A 13,664-nucleotide genomic window follows, 5' to 3' on the forward strand; every position below is an offset into this window, starting at 1 on the left:
GTGGATTTCGGGCGCTGTGTGCGAATGGGGAGGGAGATATTTGCCCAAAATGCCCTTCTCTGGATCCGCCAGTGATTCGCGGCCGATGCTCACAACAAATTCCGTTTTTTAAGGTCCATTTAATCGATGATATCATGTATTTGCGATAAATGAGACTAAATGAATTTTTTTTAGCGGTGATTGACCAATGACCACGGAAAACGAAAATAGCAGAAACAAGGAAAATATGTAAAAGCGTAAAGCGCTGGCTGTGTGGCCACTAAACAGTAGCTATCTCGTTATTATTTCGTCTTTGTGAAACCAGCTCCGACTAATCAATAACGCAGCTCGCATCTTCGCTGGCTGGCCTTCGGGGCACTCCAATCGCCCCCGTATCAGCCCCTCTGAGGGCCGGCCTGTGATGGATGGTCGTCTGCCACTCAGTTCCGCCGCCGGTGCTGGTATACCGGCCCTCAGAGATAACGGTCTGGTGCCGGGCTCCGAGGGGCGTTTTTGTGCCCTTCACTCGTCCCCCGGCGGTGCCCTGAGGCGCCTCCACCGGCCGTCCTTCGCGCCCGTCTGCCCTAGTTGGTGGCCCGCTGGAGGTCGCGTGGCGCCACCCAGGGCCTGGCCACGCCGGCCGCCGGGCCGGGGAGGGGCGGGGCGGAGGGCGCCGATCGTCTCGTGGTCACCGCGGCGGCGGCACACAGAGAGCTGAGCCGTCGGGCCGACAGCACCTGACAGCCCACCGTCCCCGCCATGCGTCTCCTGGTGTGTCTCCTCGTCTGCCCAGGTGAGACCCGCGCTGCCATACACTGAAAACAATTTCACCCGAAGCTGGCGAATTAAGCGTTGCTCTGCGGGTGGTATATGTGTATTAACTCGCCATGTCCAGATTCTAGCTAGAGGGTAAGCAGACTTGCCTGCCTTAGTACTCGTAAATATGCACTGTACCCACAGTCTGCAGTAAGGTAGCTACCCAGCACCGGATATTGTCCCCGCGGGTGTCGAGTCATTGGCACAGCCCTCACTGAAAGAGTTGGAACTACTCGAGGTATCGTAAACGCGTATCCGTGGATGACGAACCTTTACATAACCTGCCCTGAAGGAGTTGGATCTACTGTGACAACTAGATGGCGTTGTCTTATACAGTTTTGAATTACAACAATTTTTTAACTTTTTTTTGAACCAATGATATGTTGGCACATTGTTTGGCGGTTTTCAAGTGGGGGCGAAAGTACAATTGTTAGGGTGCATCTTTAAAACCTCTGCAATATTCATCACGGGACGATTGGCAACGCTTTTTCTTCCGAAACTACCAATTGAGACCATTTTGATTCTTATATAGGTCACGAAAGCAGCGGCGACACATCTTCTTGATTTCGGGCGGTCTGCATGATTGCCGGTGACGAGTCATGTCGAAAATTCTATGGGAATTCGATTTGACCATTCCCACCGATGTGAAACTTTCTCACCGATATTTTCTAGGTGTGAGATTGCTATAAAATTCCCGCAAATATGGTCAAGCGTGGGAGTTTTTTGGCCCTCGTGACTTGGTCGGCGAAGGGTACGCGTGGAGGGTAACCCCATCTCCTAGGGGTTTGTGGGGCGCTGCTGCCAGGTAGGCGTCGATGAATACCTTTCGATGGAGGGGTCGCGAACCACTGGTGCGCGAATAGTCGTGGAGGGTTACTACTCTCCAGAGTGAATTGCGAAAGTGTTATGTCCTAAATTGACTCCTGGGAGGGTGGTTAAAAATGGTTGCGGATAGGGGTACCCGCGAGGCACCGGTATACTCGCCAGTTTTGGGTGAAATTGTTTTCAGTGTAGGCAGGCAGGGGAGACAGACGGTCCCGTAAAACCCGGATTAGTGTGGCGGTGGAAGTTTGAGGGGATTATTGCGTGGTTTTTGAGTCACCACTGGCTGGTTTTTAAAGGGACACGGCCTCACGGTCCAGAGTACATGGCTAATACCGCTGGCCATGTCTATCTTCCAGTCTTCACCCTGAGTTCTGGGAATGCATTTTGAAACTTACGCAAAGCATATGCAAAGTTTTCTTGCGAGAAAGTGCTTGTGAAATAAGAGCAGCCGACATGCATCCAACATTGTTCGTAAGCGATGTCAATATATTTCAGTTTAATTCAATGCGTATAGTATATATGCTTGCTTGGATAAGTGGAACGCGTAAGACTGATAAAGTTCGCCTTTTGTTTTTTCTTTTAGCTTGCTTTTTAGTCAGACACAAAGCAATTTATCTAGCAATCATTTGTTGGACCTTTTTATCCACTCAGCAGCAGGGAAAAAGCTCGACGATGCTGTAGGGCTGTGATCATATCAAAATGAGCTGTCGAAGCGGATGGCATTCAGCATGACCTTCACCGTTGACTGAGTTATTGGTGTAATCGGTTTTGACATGACCTTGGACTGAGGTCATCACCTAAACTTTTATTTCCCATACAAAAAGTAGTTCAATCGACGCAGCTCGACGTAGCCAAGGTGCTTGTGCCAAAATCGATGTTCTGCGGTCATTTTGCCGAAATTAGGCGTAAAAAGATTAGACCCTTATGGCTTGTCTTTAACCTGATTGTTGAGGTCACCAGTTGACCTGTGACTCGAGGATTGGACTCAATCACTGAGTCTCGCAAGGGTGCGCACTGCGCACGCAGGTTTTCTGCGAAGCTCTAGCATAATTAGATGCGAAACGACAAGGTGGGTTGTACCGCTCCCCCTTCGCTCGACCGATGCGTAAGAGAATACCGACGGATCCGGCGAGGGTTGTTTAGGAAATGGACATATGCTGAATGTAGACAACATTATTCATGAGACACATTGACGGTAGGTTTGCAGCTATATAGTAAAAGATAAATAATAGAGCACGAAATACCTTATTTGTATATACTAGCGGACATGTGCCCGTCCTTAGATGGGCAGCGGAACTGGCCGGATCAGGAGCCCGGCTCTGTCGCGGCATCACTAATCCCCGTACCGGCCACTCCATGGCACGGTAGAGGAATGCAGGGATTTATAAAACCCCATCAGCAAGGAAAACATCACGGCTAAGATGTACCGGAAAGTGATTCATCCTGCCGAGCTGCACTAATCTGTCATCATCTGCAAAACGTTCATGACTTAATTAAGATGGTTTATTTGGAAAGTGTATGTAGCTGCTCGATAACACGAGAGCTAAGCTTGCCCAAGTGTTTATACGATGCATTTAATAAACTATTGAAGTAAACATTTTATGACAATCGTATGAATTGAAGCGAAAAGCGCAAACGAATGTCTCTCTCTCTCTCTCTCTCTCTCTCTCTCTCTCTCTCTCTCTCTCTCTCTCTCTCTCTCTCTCTCTCTCTCTCTCTCTCTCTCTCTCTCTCTCTCTCTCTCTCCTCTCTCTCTCTCTCTCTCTCTCTCTCTCTCTCTCTCTCTCTCTCTCTCTCTCTCTCTCTCGCTCTTTTTATCTCTTTATTTCTATTGAAAAGCGGCATTTAATTTGTTCTTATGGCATATATTGTTCGCACGGAAACGATAGTCCAGAATACCGGAGTCCCGGATCCTATCACAACTATCCATTGAAGCTAGACAAATGTATATGAGCAGTGCTGTAAAGTGAAATGTGTGGGTTTCCATGTCGAATGTCCATGCGGCGTCCGAAATCTCGTCTGACATCTCAAGGCCATACGCTATCTGTTGGTGACGCTGTCACTCTTCTCTGAAACATGTCAGGGATATCCAACCGTCCCCTGGCGACCTCGGGGATCTCTGGAACCGTCCCCAGAACCGGTCCTGCCCCCTCGCGCGCTGTAGACGTTCTACGTTAGACGTTCTACGTAGCATCCCACCGCTACCGAGAACATTCAATGACTAATGGCACGAACAGCGCACTTTGCCGAGATCGTGCCTGGCATCTCGGGGGAGGCTGGTTACTCAGAGGACGGTCACTGGTCAGCCAAGGCCACTGGCAATGAGGCGTATCGAAAGTGCACCGGGCTAACATGTGACCTCAGAGATTGTCTGAAGCCACACGCTCACGTCACACGTGCACGCTGAACTCGCATCTTCTGCACAGGGATCCGAAACGAATGAGTACTTTGGAATTAAGTGTTACGTATTGACATGCCTTAGATTCACAAAATTATCAATGGGAGGGTGTGATAGTTATTCGGTGCATTTCACAGCTGTCTGTGACTGGTTTCAGCGGCGCTGGCCGCCAACAGTTTCAACTGCCCTCCGACCGAGAACACGGGCTACTTTGCCGACCCGGACCAGTGCGACAAGTACTGGGATTGTGACCGGGGCCTGGCCACGGCGCGGCTCTGCCCCGACGGCATGGCCTTCAGCGAGCGGGCGCGCCGCAACACGGACCCGTGCGTGCTCCACTGGCTGGCCGGCTGCCAGGGACGGACGCTCCGTGAGTATAGCGCTCAATAAAAGTATGGGTATGAGTATGAGCATCGAGCATGAGTATGAGTGAGAATGAACAGGGATAGATCAGAAGCAAAGGCGAGGTGCGAGTCATGGTTGTAGGTGACGACAATTGATAACGTTATGTTGCCATATCAATTGAGATGAATTGAAGATAAGAGCTTGGCAAGCGTTTCTGAGTATATCACCAGGCCTTAAGTGATTCCTGCTCATTAATTTCCGTCGCACCTGTTGGTAAATATGCAGCATGAAAAGGCGGCTAAGGCCTTCTGACCGTCCAACCTCCTCTCTTCCAGAGGCCCCGAACGGAACGCTGCCGTGCGATCGTCAGAACGGTTACTTCGCTCACGAAGACCCCAGCAACTGCATCGACTACTACCACTGCCTCAACAACGTGCCGTCGCCGGCCACGTGCGCGCCCGGCCTCGTCTTCAACCCCAGGTCGCACGGCTGCGACTGGCCCACCGACGCTAACCGCGAGGGATGCAACACCAGGGCCTGTGAGTCGGGGTCGGCACGGGTCAGAGGGGTGTGCGTATGAATCGACTACCATTTTTGGCTTCTGGCTGGGATGTGTCCGAAACAGTTGACACATAACGCATGCTTTCTCCGTACAGAATAGTGTACAGCTTTTTATCTGCTAACAGTTTCATTGCACATTATTTAACGAAGAATACGTTTGCTTCGTCGTTTAACATAGCAATGATGTCAAAACTCGCAAGGCTAAATAATTGGGACTACATAGCCATCGCATGTGTCAGTCACACTATTTCTGGGCAAATTCTTCCTTTTCGTTTCGGTAAACAATTTTCATTTAATTCATAGGTATGTAACATACCTTACCTGACCACGTATTTATTTTTCGTTTCAGCTGTTGATGGCTTCACCTGCCCCAACGAAATCGTTCTGAACAGCAATGGCCTTCGTGAGCAGCACCCGCGTTACAACGACCGCAACGACTGCCGGTCGTTCTTCGTGTGCCTGGAGGGCGTGACCCCGCAGAAGGTGCGCTGCCCTCTCGGAGAGGTGTTCTCCGAGAACCTCAACAGCTGCACGCTGGCCGAGTTTGTGCCCGGATGGTACGTATCGCTAGTGTTGTAGGGATATATCTCAGTTTGAGCCTCTTGTTATTGCGACATGTTTGCTGATTTTTTATGTAATCCGTCTTAATTAGGTGTTCGATATTTTATTTACTTTAAATCATTGTGGAACACTGATGTGAATTTTCATTGTGGCTGTCGAGAAACGGGTGAATTATCCACAACTTTGGCGACGAAAATTTCATTGCTATCGTTTAGATGATACATGGCTGCACCAAGCACGGTATGCCCCTCGCGAGCAGGGTACCGGCGCGACTGTGCTGTCACCTATACGCAGTCGGTTGCAGCTCACTCCGAGCCCGTTCGCCATCCTACCCCCATTCCGCATTTACGATCCCACCTCTTCTCCATACCTGAGCCTGCCCCTGACGTCGCCCCATATCTGTGTCTCCAGTGAGGACTACTACAAGGACCACCCGCTGAGGAACAGGTTCAAGGATGCCGATGGCGACGGCCGCATCGACGTCAATCTGGAGGCCTTCAGCCAGTTCTGAGCTCGTCGCACTTCCGGCTTGGTGGTTGAAATGCTGCTTTATTGTCAGGAGTTCTTAAGAGCCCTTCTTGTCATGTCTCTACTGGTTTGATGCCACAAACAAAGGTCTTCTTTTCGCATGCGTATGTTCATGTACCGTAGCAAATGAAATATGTTGTCGAGTGATGTTCATTCTGAAATGAAGTGCATCTGGTCAGTTTCGATCGATAAGTTATGGTTGCCGTTGGTTCAGACACACACCATTTATGTGTCATGTTCAGTTGTAGTAGGTGTAACATGTCTACGTTAGTGCGAGTGTACACATACATTTAGATCATTGTATTTGCAGGATCATGGTTAATTTGAAAACGCGGAAAAAGAAATACAATATTTGTCGCTGCATTGTTCCACTAGTTTGCTAATGGAGTAACATAGTATTAGCAAGTACCAGAAATAATGAAAGAGAACATTGACCAATCATCCTCAACGTTAGAAAAATGTGAAATAATAATGAAATAGTTTTATTTTTATTTAAATCAGCAAGTATGTTGATATATTTCGGGTACAACCCTTTATCAATCGCTACAAGTAATATAAAAAGCCGTTTTATATTACGGCTTTTTGAATAACGGCTTTTTATCATACTTGTAGCGATTGATAAAGGGTTGTACCCGAAAACTTTTTCACTATTATTTCACATTTTTCTAACGTTGAGGATAATTGGTCAATGTTCTCTTTCATTATAACAATGTTATTCCTCACAACGCTCAAATATCTTCACAAGTACCAGAAAGGCTGAATATCAGCATGAGTATGCAGACTCTGATATCTACTCACCCAACTGACAGTGTACCTATCGAGGAGCGTCTTAGTTCGTTAATTGTGCGTAAAATTTGAATTCAGTCGTGACACAGCTTAGCTGTCACGGCACCATTTAAACTGCAGATGGAGGGAACGTTCAATCTCTCTGAGCGATCAAATATGTCTTGGGAACTCGAAATCTTTCACTGACTTAATTTTTCTAGCCTATATCAATCCCTCATTATTCCCAAAGACGGTTTGAACCTTTAGGCAATGCAACTTGCACAAGAACTCATTAAAATATCGTTCGTCTAATCCTTCCCGGCAGAGACGGGTATGATAGGCTAGGGGGCTGGAGCTAACCATTGATGCTTTTTTGCGATTATTCGGAACGCATTATGGGAGACTACAGTTTTGGTTCCAGTCAGGTTACCACCGCCTATGACTTGATAAGTGGGCATCAGCTTGGTCCAAAAATGTTACGACTTCGCAACGTATTGAGTACCAGGAATAGTTGACAGGGAGATGGAACATTAGGAAGCTTTTCAGTCTTCACAATTTGTGAATCACAGTCTCGGATTTTCGTATAATGGTCACTTGGGGCCAGGTCCTTCATTTAACATCACCATTAGGTATATTTTAATTGAGGAGAAACATGAAAGTCACATTTTGCCGCTGGGAATGATCAAAGACTATCTTAACCCTCGCCCTGGCAGGGGGTTTGATGCGACCCACCTAAGGTTTTTCAAAGATAGCGTAAAGACGGCGGCGCACAGCGCCGCCAAATTTGGCACAGCCTATGGGGCAACCTTTTTACATATGACCTTGAAATTTCAGGTCCGGGTGACCTTGGGTCAGGTCACCAGGTCAGAAAAACCGGTACAAGGTCATGGTCAAATTTCAATTTTCTTTTTGCACCTGTCCAACTCACAGTTTTGGACTGATTTCCTTCAAACTTTCAGGGTGTGCTAAGTTCACCGAGTTGTATAACATATAGTTCGGGTTTTTTGAGGTCACTGACCTGAGGTCAGTTAGAGGTCATTACGTCGTAATGTTAAGCCTATGGGAAAATACTAAATTCGGGAAATACTGGAGATATCCGCATCGTTCTATCACTTTTGTGCTTTGAAACCACAGTACTTAGCAGCAGGTCACTTAGTGCTTCTTTGTTTGGTATACTTATCCATGGGTCAGGTCAAATGAGGTCAACTGAGGTCAAATGACGTTTTAGCCAATAACTTGGCACATAATGACGCTAGAGCTTAAAAAATGGTATCATTGTGTTCCTGGTGATCAGCCAAATCGAATGATATGCGATATGATGCAATTTGGTTAACTTGAACTTAACTAATTAAATAAAGTTTACTTAAAATTTAAGAAAAACTTTAAGTACACTTAAGCAAGGTAAAAAGTATATCATTCGACGCGCCTTGACGTGCTGAGTTCACTGGTGCTTTTCTTTTTGCTCTATCTTAATTAGATCAAAAGTTATAAGCGAAAACTTTTGACCTGTTTTTAGCGAAATTTTTACATTTCTACCCCCAAAACCCCCCTAAATATTGACCTAGAGCAACCAAATTTGCACAGGGGCGAGAACTCCAGGGGCCCACCTACTTACCAAATTTGGTGTTTCTAGGTGCCATAGGAGCCAATCGCGAGGGGGGGGGGGGGTCGCATCGACCCCCCCTGCCAGGCCGTGTTATGAAAAATGCCCTGCCAGGGCGAGGGTTAAACATATTGAATCGTGATTGCCCAGTCCTTATAAAGTATACTAATTACGTTTTGCAGTGAGTACATTACAGGACGTCATATGTATGTATATGACACCAATAACGTTACCTGTGGTTACCGGAAGTTTGCGTGAATAATTCTCGACCAAAATGCCGTTGTGATTTGTGAACTTACCCAGAATGAATTGCCTAAGCCAATGATATGCTGCATGGCATTTCTCGACTTAATTTCGTGAGCTGAGCCACTTTGACCTGATCTTGACCTGAGTTAAACATTCTAAGCTGAAGCCTTGCTCAAATAAAAGTACTCTACATATGTTAAATGACGCGACTTATCATTACAAACACGATGGTGCCAAATCCGCAGCCCTGCGACCACTCTTATGCAATAGCCATTTGAACGTGGCGATATGTGATTGTAGATACATGCACTGTACTGGCACGTAGCGCCTACCCTCCTGTACATACGTTTTAATAATATGACGTGTGACGACGAAAAACCATGATTGAATGGATTTGTCACGAAATAACTATATTCTGATTCTGATTCTTGCAAGCAACTGGAATTCTACCTTGAGGCTTTTTACCTGCCCCCGAGGTCATCGGTTGAGCTGAAATCTTAAAATCAGGTATGAATGAACCAGTCTCTTCGTCTTATAACAGCAATCACGATCGTTTTTCCACAGTGTTCCAGCTCAAATGTGGGCAAAACGGCAAAGAGGTGGTTGTCCCCTTTGGCCCTCATTTCTATCGGCTGAGCCTAGCGTTGAGAACCGATAGGTAAGGCGAGGGCTAGGCACTAGCCCACGCCACTATAGCAATATATGAATACATTTACTCTTTTATATATGTTGCAGGCACTTTAGAAAATCAGTCATTTTGTAAAATGCCTAGGCATTTTACAAAAAGACGACTGTTTGAAAAATGACTGAACGCAACCAGGCTTTTTTCAAAATGGCTAGCCATTTTACAAAATGACTAGGCATTTTGCAAAATGCCTGACCAGCATGGAACGTAGATCCCACTACAGATACTACGGCCAACAGTTTTTGGACGTCTTCCTATACCCTATAGGTACGTGTTCAGCCTGTGGCTGATCGATTTGAAGCTCTGTGATGACGACAATGCTGAGTTACGACCAGGTTGAGTTGCAGACTCGGCTGTAGCATAAAGCATTGTTTAGTTAACGCTGTAAAAACTCCCAAGTACATCAACGCCGTTCATGTTCTGCCTGAAACTAGACTGACTGACTGTAGGTTGATAAGAAGTCTACTATTTCTGTCCGTTCCTGGTTCGTTATGAATTGATGGTTTTTGCCAGCACTTGAGTCTATGATCTCCGCCGGTGCGAGCGACTTTAGCGAGTGTCATTTGAGCGAACGTCATTTGAGCGAACCATTTTCAGCGACTGGCAACCTAGCGAATATCAAATTGAGCGATTATCAAATATAGCGATTATCAATTTAAGCTAAAGCTATATGTTTCAACGACATCTTTTTCGTCGACTACAGTTTGAGCGACTGTCATTTCAGCGAACCACTTCATCGTCCCGTATTTTTTCTTTTTCTTTTGCGAGCGTTCGCACAACGAATGTTCCCGGAACTTTTCATGTTTATCCGGAACTGGATGGCGGACGTCACGTTCAAAGTTCAGACATTAACCCGGCGGCCGCTGGGCCTCCGCGCCACCCGCCGGCCGCTGGGGGGGGGGGGCATATAGTTGCCCCCCCCCTTTACTTCTGCGACGATATCGTCGCAACGCGAAAAGATAAATAAGCGAAACTTTGCACACACCTTCCTGAATACCTAGCCGAGGTTGTGTCCAAATTTGGTGTCGATCTCATTTGAAATGACGTCACAGTGACGTCATAAGTCAAATTATAGATTTGCGACTCGCAGTTTCCTCATGATATATCAGATACATGGGACCGAATATAAAGGGCCGATTATTGGTCAGGAACTAGATGGAAGTGTACTTAGATATTTTAGGATGACAGCAGGTGCTGTCTAGTTCATTTACAGTTGAGTTTCATGCTCAGCGACACCAGAAACGGTCCATATCGGAAAACGACAAAATTTTATGACGTCACTGTGACGTCATCTTAAGTGCTACAACCACCAAACTTTCCACAAATATTGCGTAGGTAGGGGAGAGTGGGGAAAGATGCCCAGGGTTTTGCTATGTCATATATTATTCGAAAATGACGATGGGAAAGCAAAAACTTGGAGTTTCAACGGAAGCCGACATCATTTTTCTCCAAAAATATCACACTTTCGTGCCTGAAATATCATAACTTTTTTTGCTATTAAGCATTTTCCTGAAGAAGTGAAAGGGGGCATCTTACCCCACAGGGTGGGAAAGACGCCCCCTGACGTTGGGAAAGATGCCCCCTGCACTATAAGTGACATAAATGGGCACGTGAATCGCCTGAACGAATCAGTAGTCCCTTCGAGCCTGCAGTAGACACCAAACGTCATCATAAGGGCCCTCAAAAGTAGTCGTAAGGGCTTCAGAGGTCATCGTTAGGGCCATCATAGTCCAGCGCGGCCAAACAAGCCTCCGTGGTGGCGTTCGGAGACCACTGTGGGGCTCTTATAGGTCTTCATGATGCTTGAGGGCCCTCGAGCCCATCGTGGGGACCTCCGATGCCAGCGCGGCCCGTGGGGCCAACGTGGGAGCCCTCAAAGGATGTCGTGAGGGGCCCTGGAGCCAATAATGGGGCCCACAGAGGCCGTCGTGAGGGCTCTCAGAGTCAGATGCCGCCCAAAAAGTCGCTATGTGGGCCGAGAGACCGGCATAGGGAGCACCCGACCGTACTGGACTCTCAATAGTCCCAGATCGGCTTTTGTCTACATCACAAGTATGTAATAAATGATTTGACGGGCTGTTTGAAGGATAGCCTACGGATTTAGGGGGGCGTCTTTCCCCATCAGGACAGGGGGCATCTTACCCCAAGGTACCGAAGTAACATTAAATCAGTACAATTTGTTAGCCATAAAACTACACCCTGAAACAAACTGTTTGGGACACAGTACACGCATGCTAATGTATCACGACTATAGCAAGGGACGCAAAAATTATTTACCTTCTTTGATATTTACAATGTTCTGACACCAAAATATTTTTTGAAAGCAGCAAATAAAAAACATGCAATCATCAGCCAGCCATTGCCCAACTGAGCTTCGCAATTTTGTGTGCAGTTAACAAGGCAGGCTTCCGCTTTACGCTAAGAACATTAATTTCCAGGTCCGATTCTTTGTTTCGCCGCTAGAGGGGGCGGGGCGTCTTTCCCACCCTGGGCATCTTACCCCACTCTCCCCTATTCATTTGAAGCTATGCCAAGTTTCACGTTCTTAGCTCATCAGGTTTCGGAGATATTCCACAAAACGTAAAGGGGGGGGGCAACTTTATGCCCACCCCCCCCCCCCCCCCCCCAGCGGCTCGTGGGTTAAGCTCCAAATTTAATGCCACATTTCTCAAAAATTCCAGCGGTTCGATTTCACCCCCCCCCCCCTTGCTGTTTGCCAATAATGATGACCAAACGTTCGTTCAGAGATTCATATTGCTTGTGCTGTTTTTCGCGAAATTCCCCCGCTTGAATTTGAATCAGTTCCCCATGTTATAAAATTTGTTCTTGCCCGAAGCAACGTACCTATGAATTTCCAGATATTTGGGTGATGTCCCTGAAACATAGACTGGATCCCCCTCTGCCATCCCTCGAGTTGATTATTGGTCATTGGCATTCCTTCCATCGTCCTATATCTCTCACGTTCCACATTTCCAGATCAAAGTTGCAGAATGGGGCCAGATAATTTTGTGGTTTCCAAACTTAACCCTATTCCTGGCGGGCTCCGCCGGGACAAGAAACTGGCGGGGGGGGGCCGATTCGGCCCCCCCCCTGAGATCTCGAGAACGAAGCGAGATAGCGACAAGCGGTAAACAGCATCGGATACGCACGGCCAAGATCTACAATTTTTACTAAGGTCATTTTCAGGTCAGGTCAAAGATGACGTCACAGGGGTCGAAAAAGTCAAAATGGCGGCACTAGATATGGAGAGAGTTTTTCTCGAATAACTTTCGAATTAGTCAAGATAGGAACAAACTAAGGGCATCATCGTGATCCTCTCGTCAATCCGCATCGAATGATATATATGTTGACCTCGAAAGGTCAAGGTCAAAGGTTGACCTCAGGTCACGTGACCTCGAGGTCATCATGTATATCATTCGATGCGTCTTGATGAGCTGAACACAATGAGACCATCCACGCGTCTGTATCTTGTTCCTGTACGGAGTTATTGGCCAAAAACCTTTGGTGACCTTTGATGACGTCACATGACCTCACAGCTGCCCAACAGCAAAACAGACCTCAAGGTAGTGAAGGTTGATCGTATATGAAGTCATGTATGGTATATGGGGCCATTCCGACCCGTTTTAGTGGTAAAAACAGGGAGTTGATTTTTCCCCCATTGACTTATAATGGGGAGGTCGCGAAATTGACCTGACCTTAGGTCACCGATATCAAAATTCCGAGATATACAAATTGCACATACTGGTACCCTAACTAAACCCTGAAGAGAAGAAATTGATCGGTCAAAAACTCTAGCTCTGGCGTGATTGCAAACTTTTCTGAGGTAGCGTCACCAAACCGCCTCTGGTGACCTGACCTGAGGTCAGATCAACTCAAAATTTTCAGACATGTTGCGTAGAAGCCTTTTAGGAAAAGTCAGAAAATTTGAGCTTCCTAGCTCAACGCGTTTGGGAGATATAACCAAAAAACCTCAGGGGGGGCTCCTGAGGCCCCCCGCCAGGAATAGGGTTAAAAGCAAATTTTTAATTTACCGCGCGCAGCTAAGCTTGAAGCATGACACATACCAAGCGGGTATTCCAAGGGTAAGGATTACCGAAAAGTAGCAAATGATTGACTTCCGTTGCGTTGGGTTTCGCTGTAACTGTGTTCGCTCAATTGGCACCCCATTGACCTCCATATATTCGCTCAATCTGGTTTCGCTGATTCTGGTCCTCGCTTAAGTTGATAATCGCTGTGATTGAATTCGCCGACTTGACAATCGCTGAAAAAGTCAATCGCTTAAATTGATAATCGCTGAAAAGACTTCGCTCGAATGTCGTTCGCTGAAATGACACTCGCTCAGGTGTCGCAGA

The 13,664-nt window shown here is 46.9% G+C and overlaps 1 protein-coding gene across 1 annotated transcript; it reads left to right on the plus strand.

Moving 5' to 3' along the window:
* Positions 1 to 503: 503 nt before the first annotated feature.
* LOC122375964 (protein obstructor-E-like) lies at positions 504 to 6,379 on the plus strand. The gene is made up of 5 exons (XM_043355583.1): positions 504 to 772; positions 4,176 to 4,388; positions 4,699 to 4,902; positions 5,274 to 5,481; positions 5,897 to 6,379. The coding sequence occupies exons 1-5, from the start codon at positions 739 to 741 to the stop codon at positions 5,994 to 5,996; spliced, it is 759 nt and encodes a 252-aa protein (XP_043211518.1). The 5' UTR covers positions 504 to 738; the 3' UTR covers positions 5,997 to 6,379.
* Positions 6,380 to 13,664: the final 7,285 nt, after the last annotated feature.

The sequence above is a fragment of the Amphibalanus amphitrite genome, unplaced genomic scaffold (assembly GCF_019059575.1).
Source record: "Amphibalanus amphitrite isolate SeventyFive unplaced genomic scaffold, NRLGWU_Aamphi_draft 001970F_arrow, whole genome shotgun sequence".
In the NCBI taxonomy this organism is placed as follows: Eukaryota; Metazoa; Arthropoda; class Thecostraca; order Balanomorpha; family Balanidae; genus Amphibalanus; species Amphibalanus amphitrite.

What these genes read in the sequence shown, in the direction of transcription:
- LOC122375964 (XM_043355583.1), top strand. Translation starts at nt 739, where the DNA reads ATGCGTCTCCTGGTGTGTCTCCTCGTCTGCCCAG. An exon ending in GTGTCTCCTCGTCTGCCCAG is followed by an intron (nt 773 to 4,175) that starts GTGAGACCCGCG and finishes GACTGGTTTCAG; the next exon opens with CGGCGCTGGCCGCCAACAGT. An exon ending in GGGATGCAACACCAGGGCCT is followed by an intron (nt 4,903 to 5,273) that starts GTGAGTCGGGGT and finishes TTTTCGTTTCAG; the next exon opens with CTGTTGATGGCTTCACCTGC.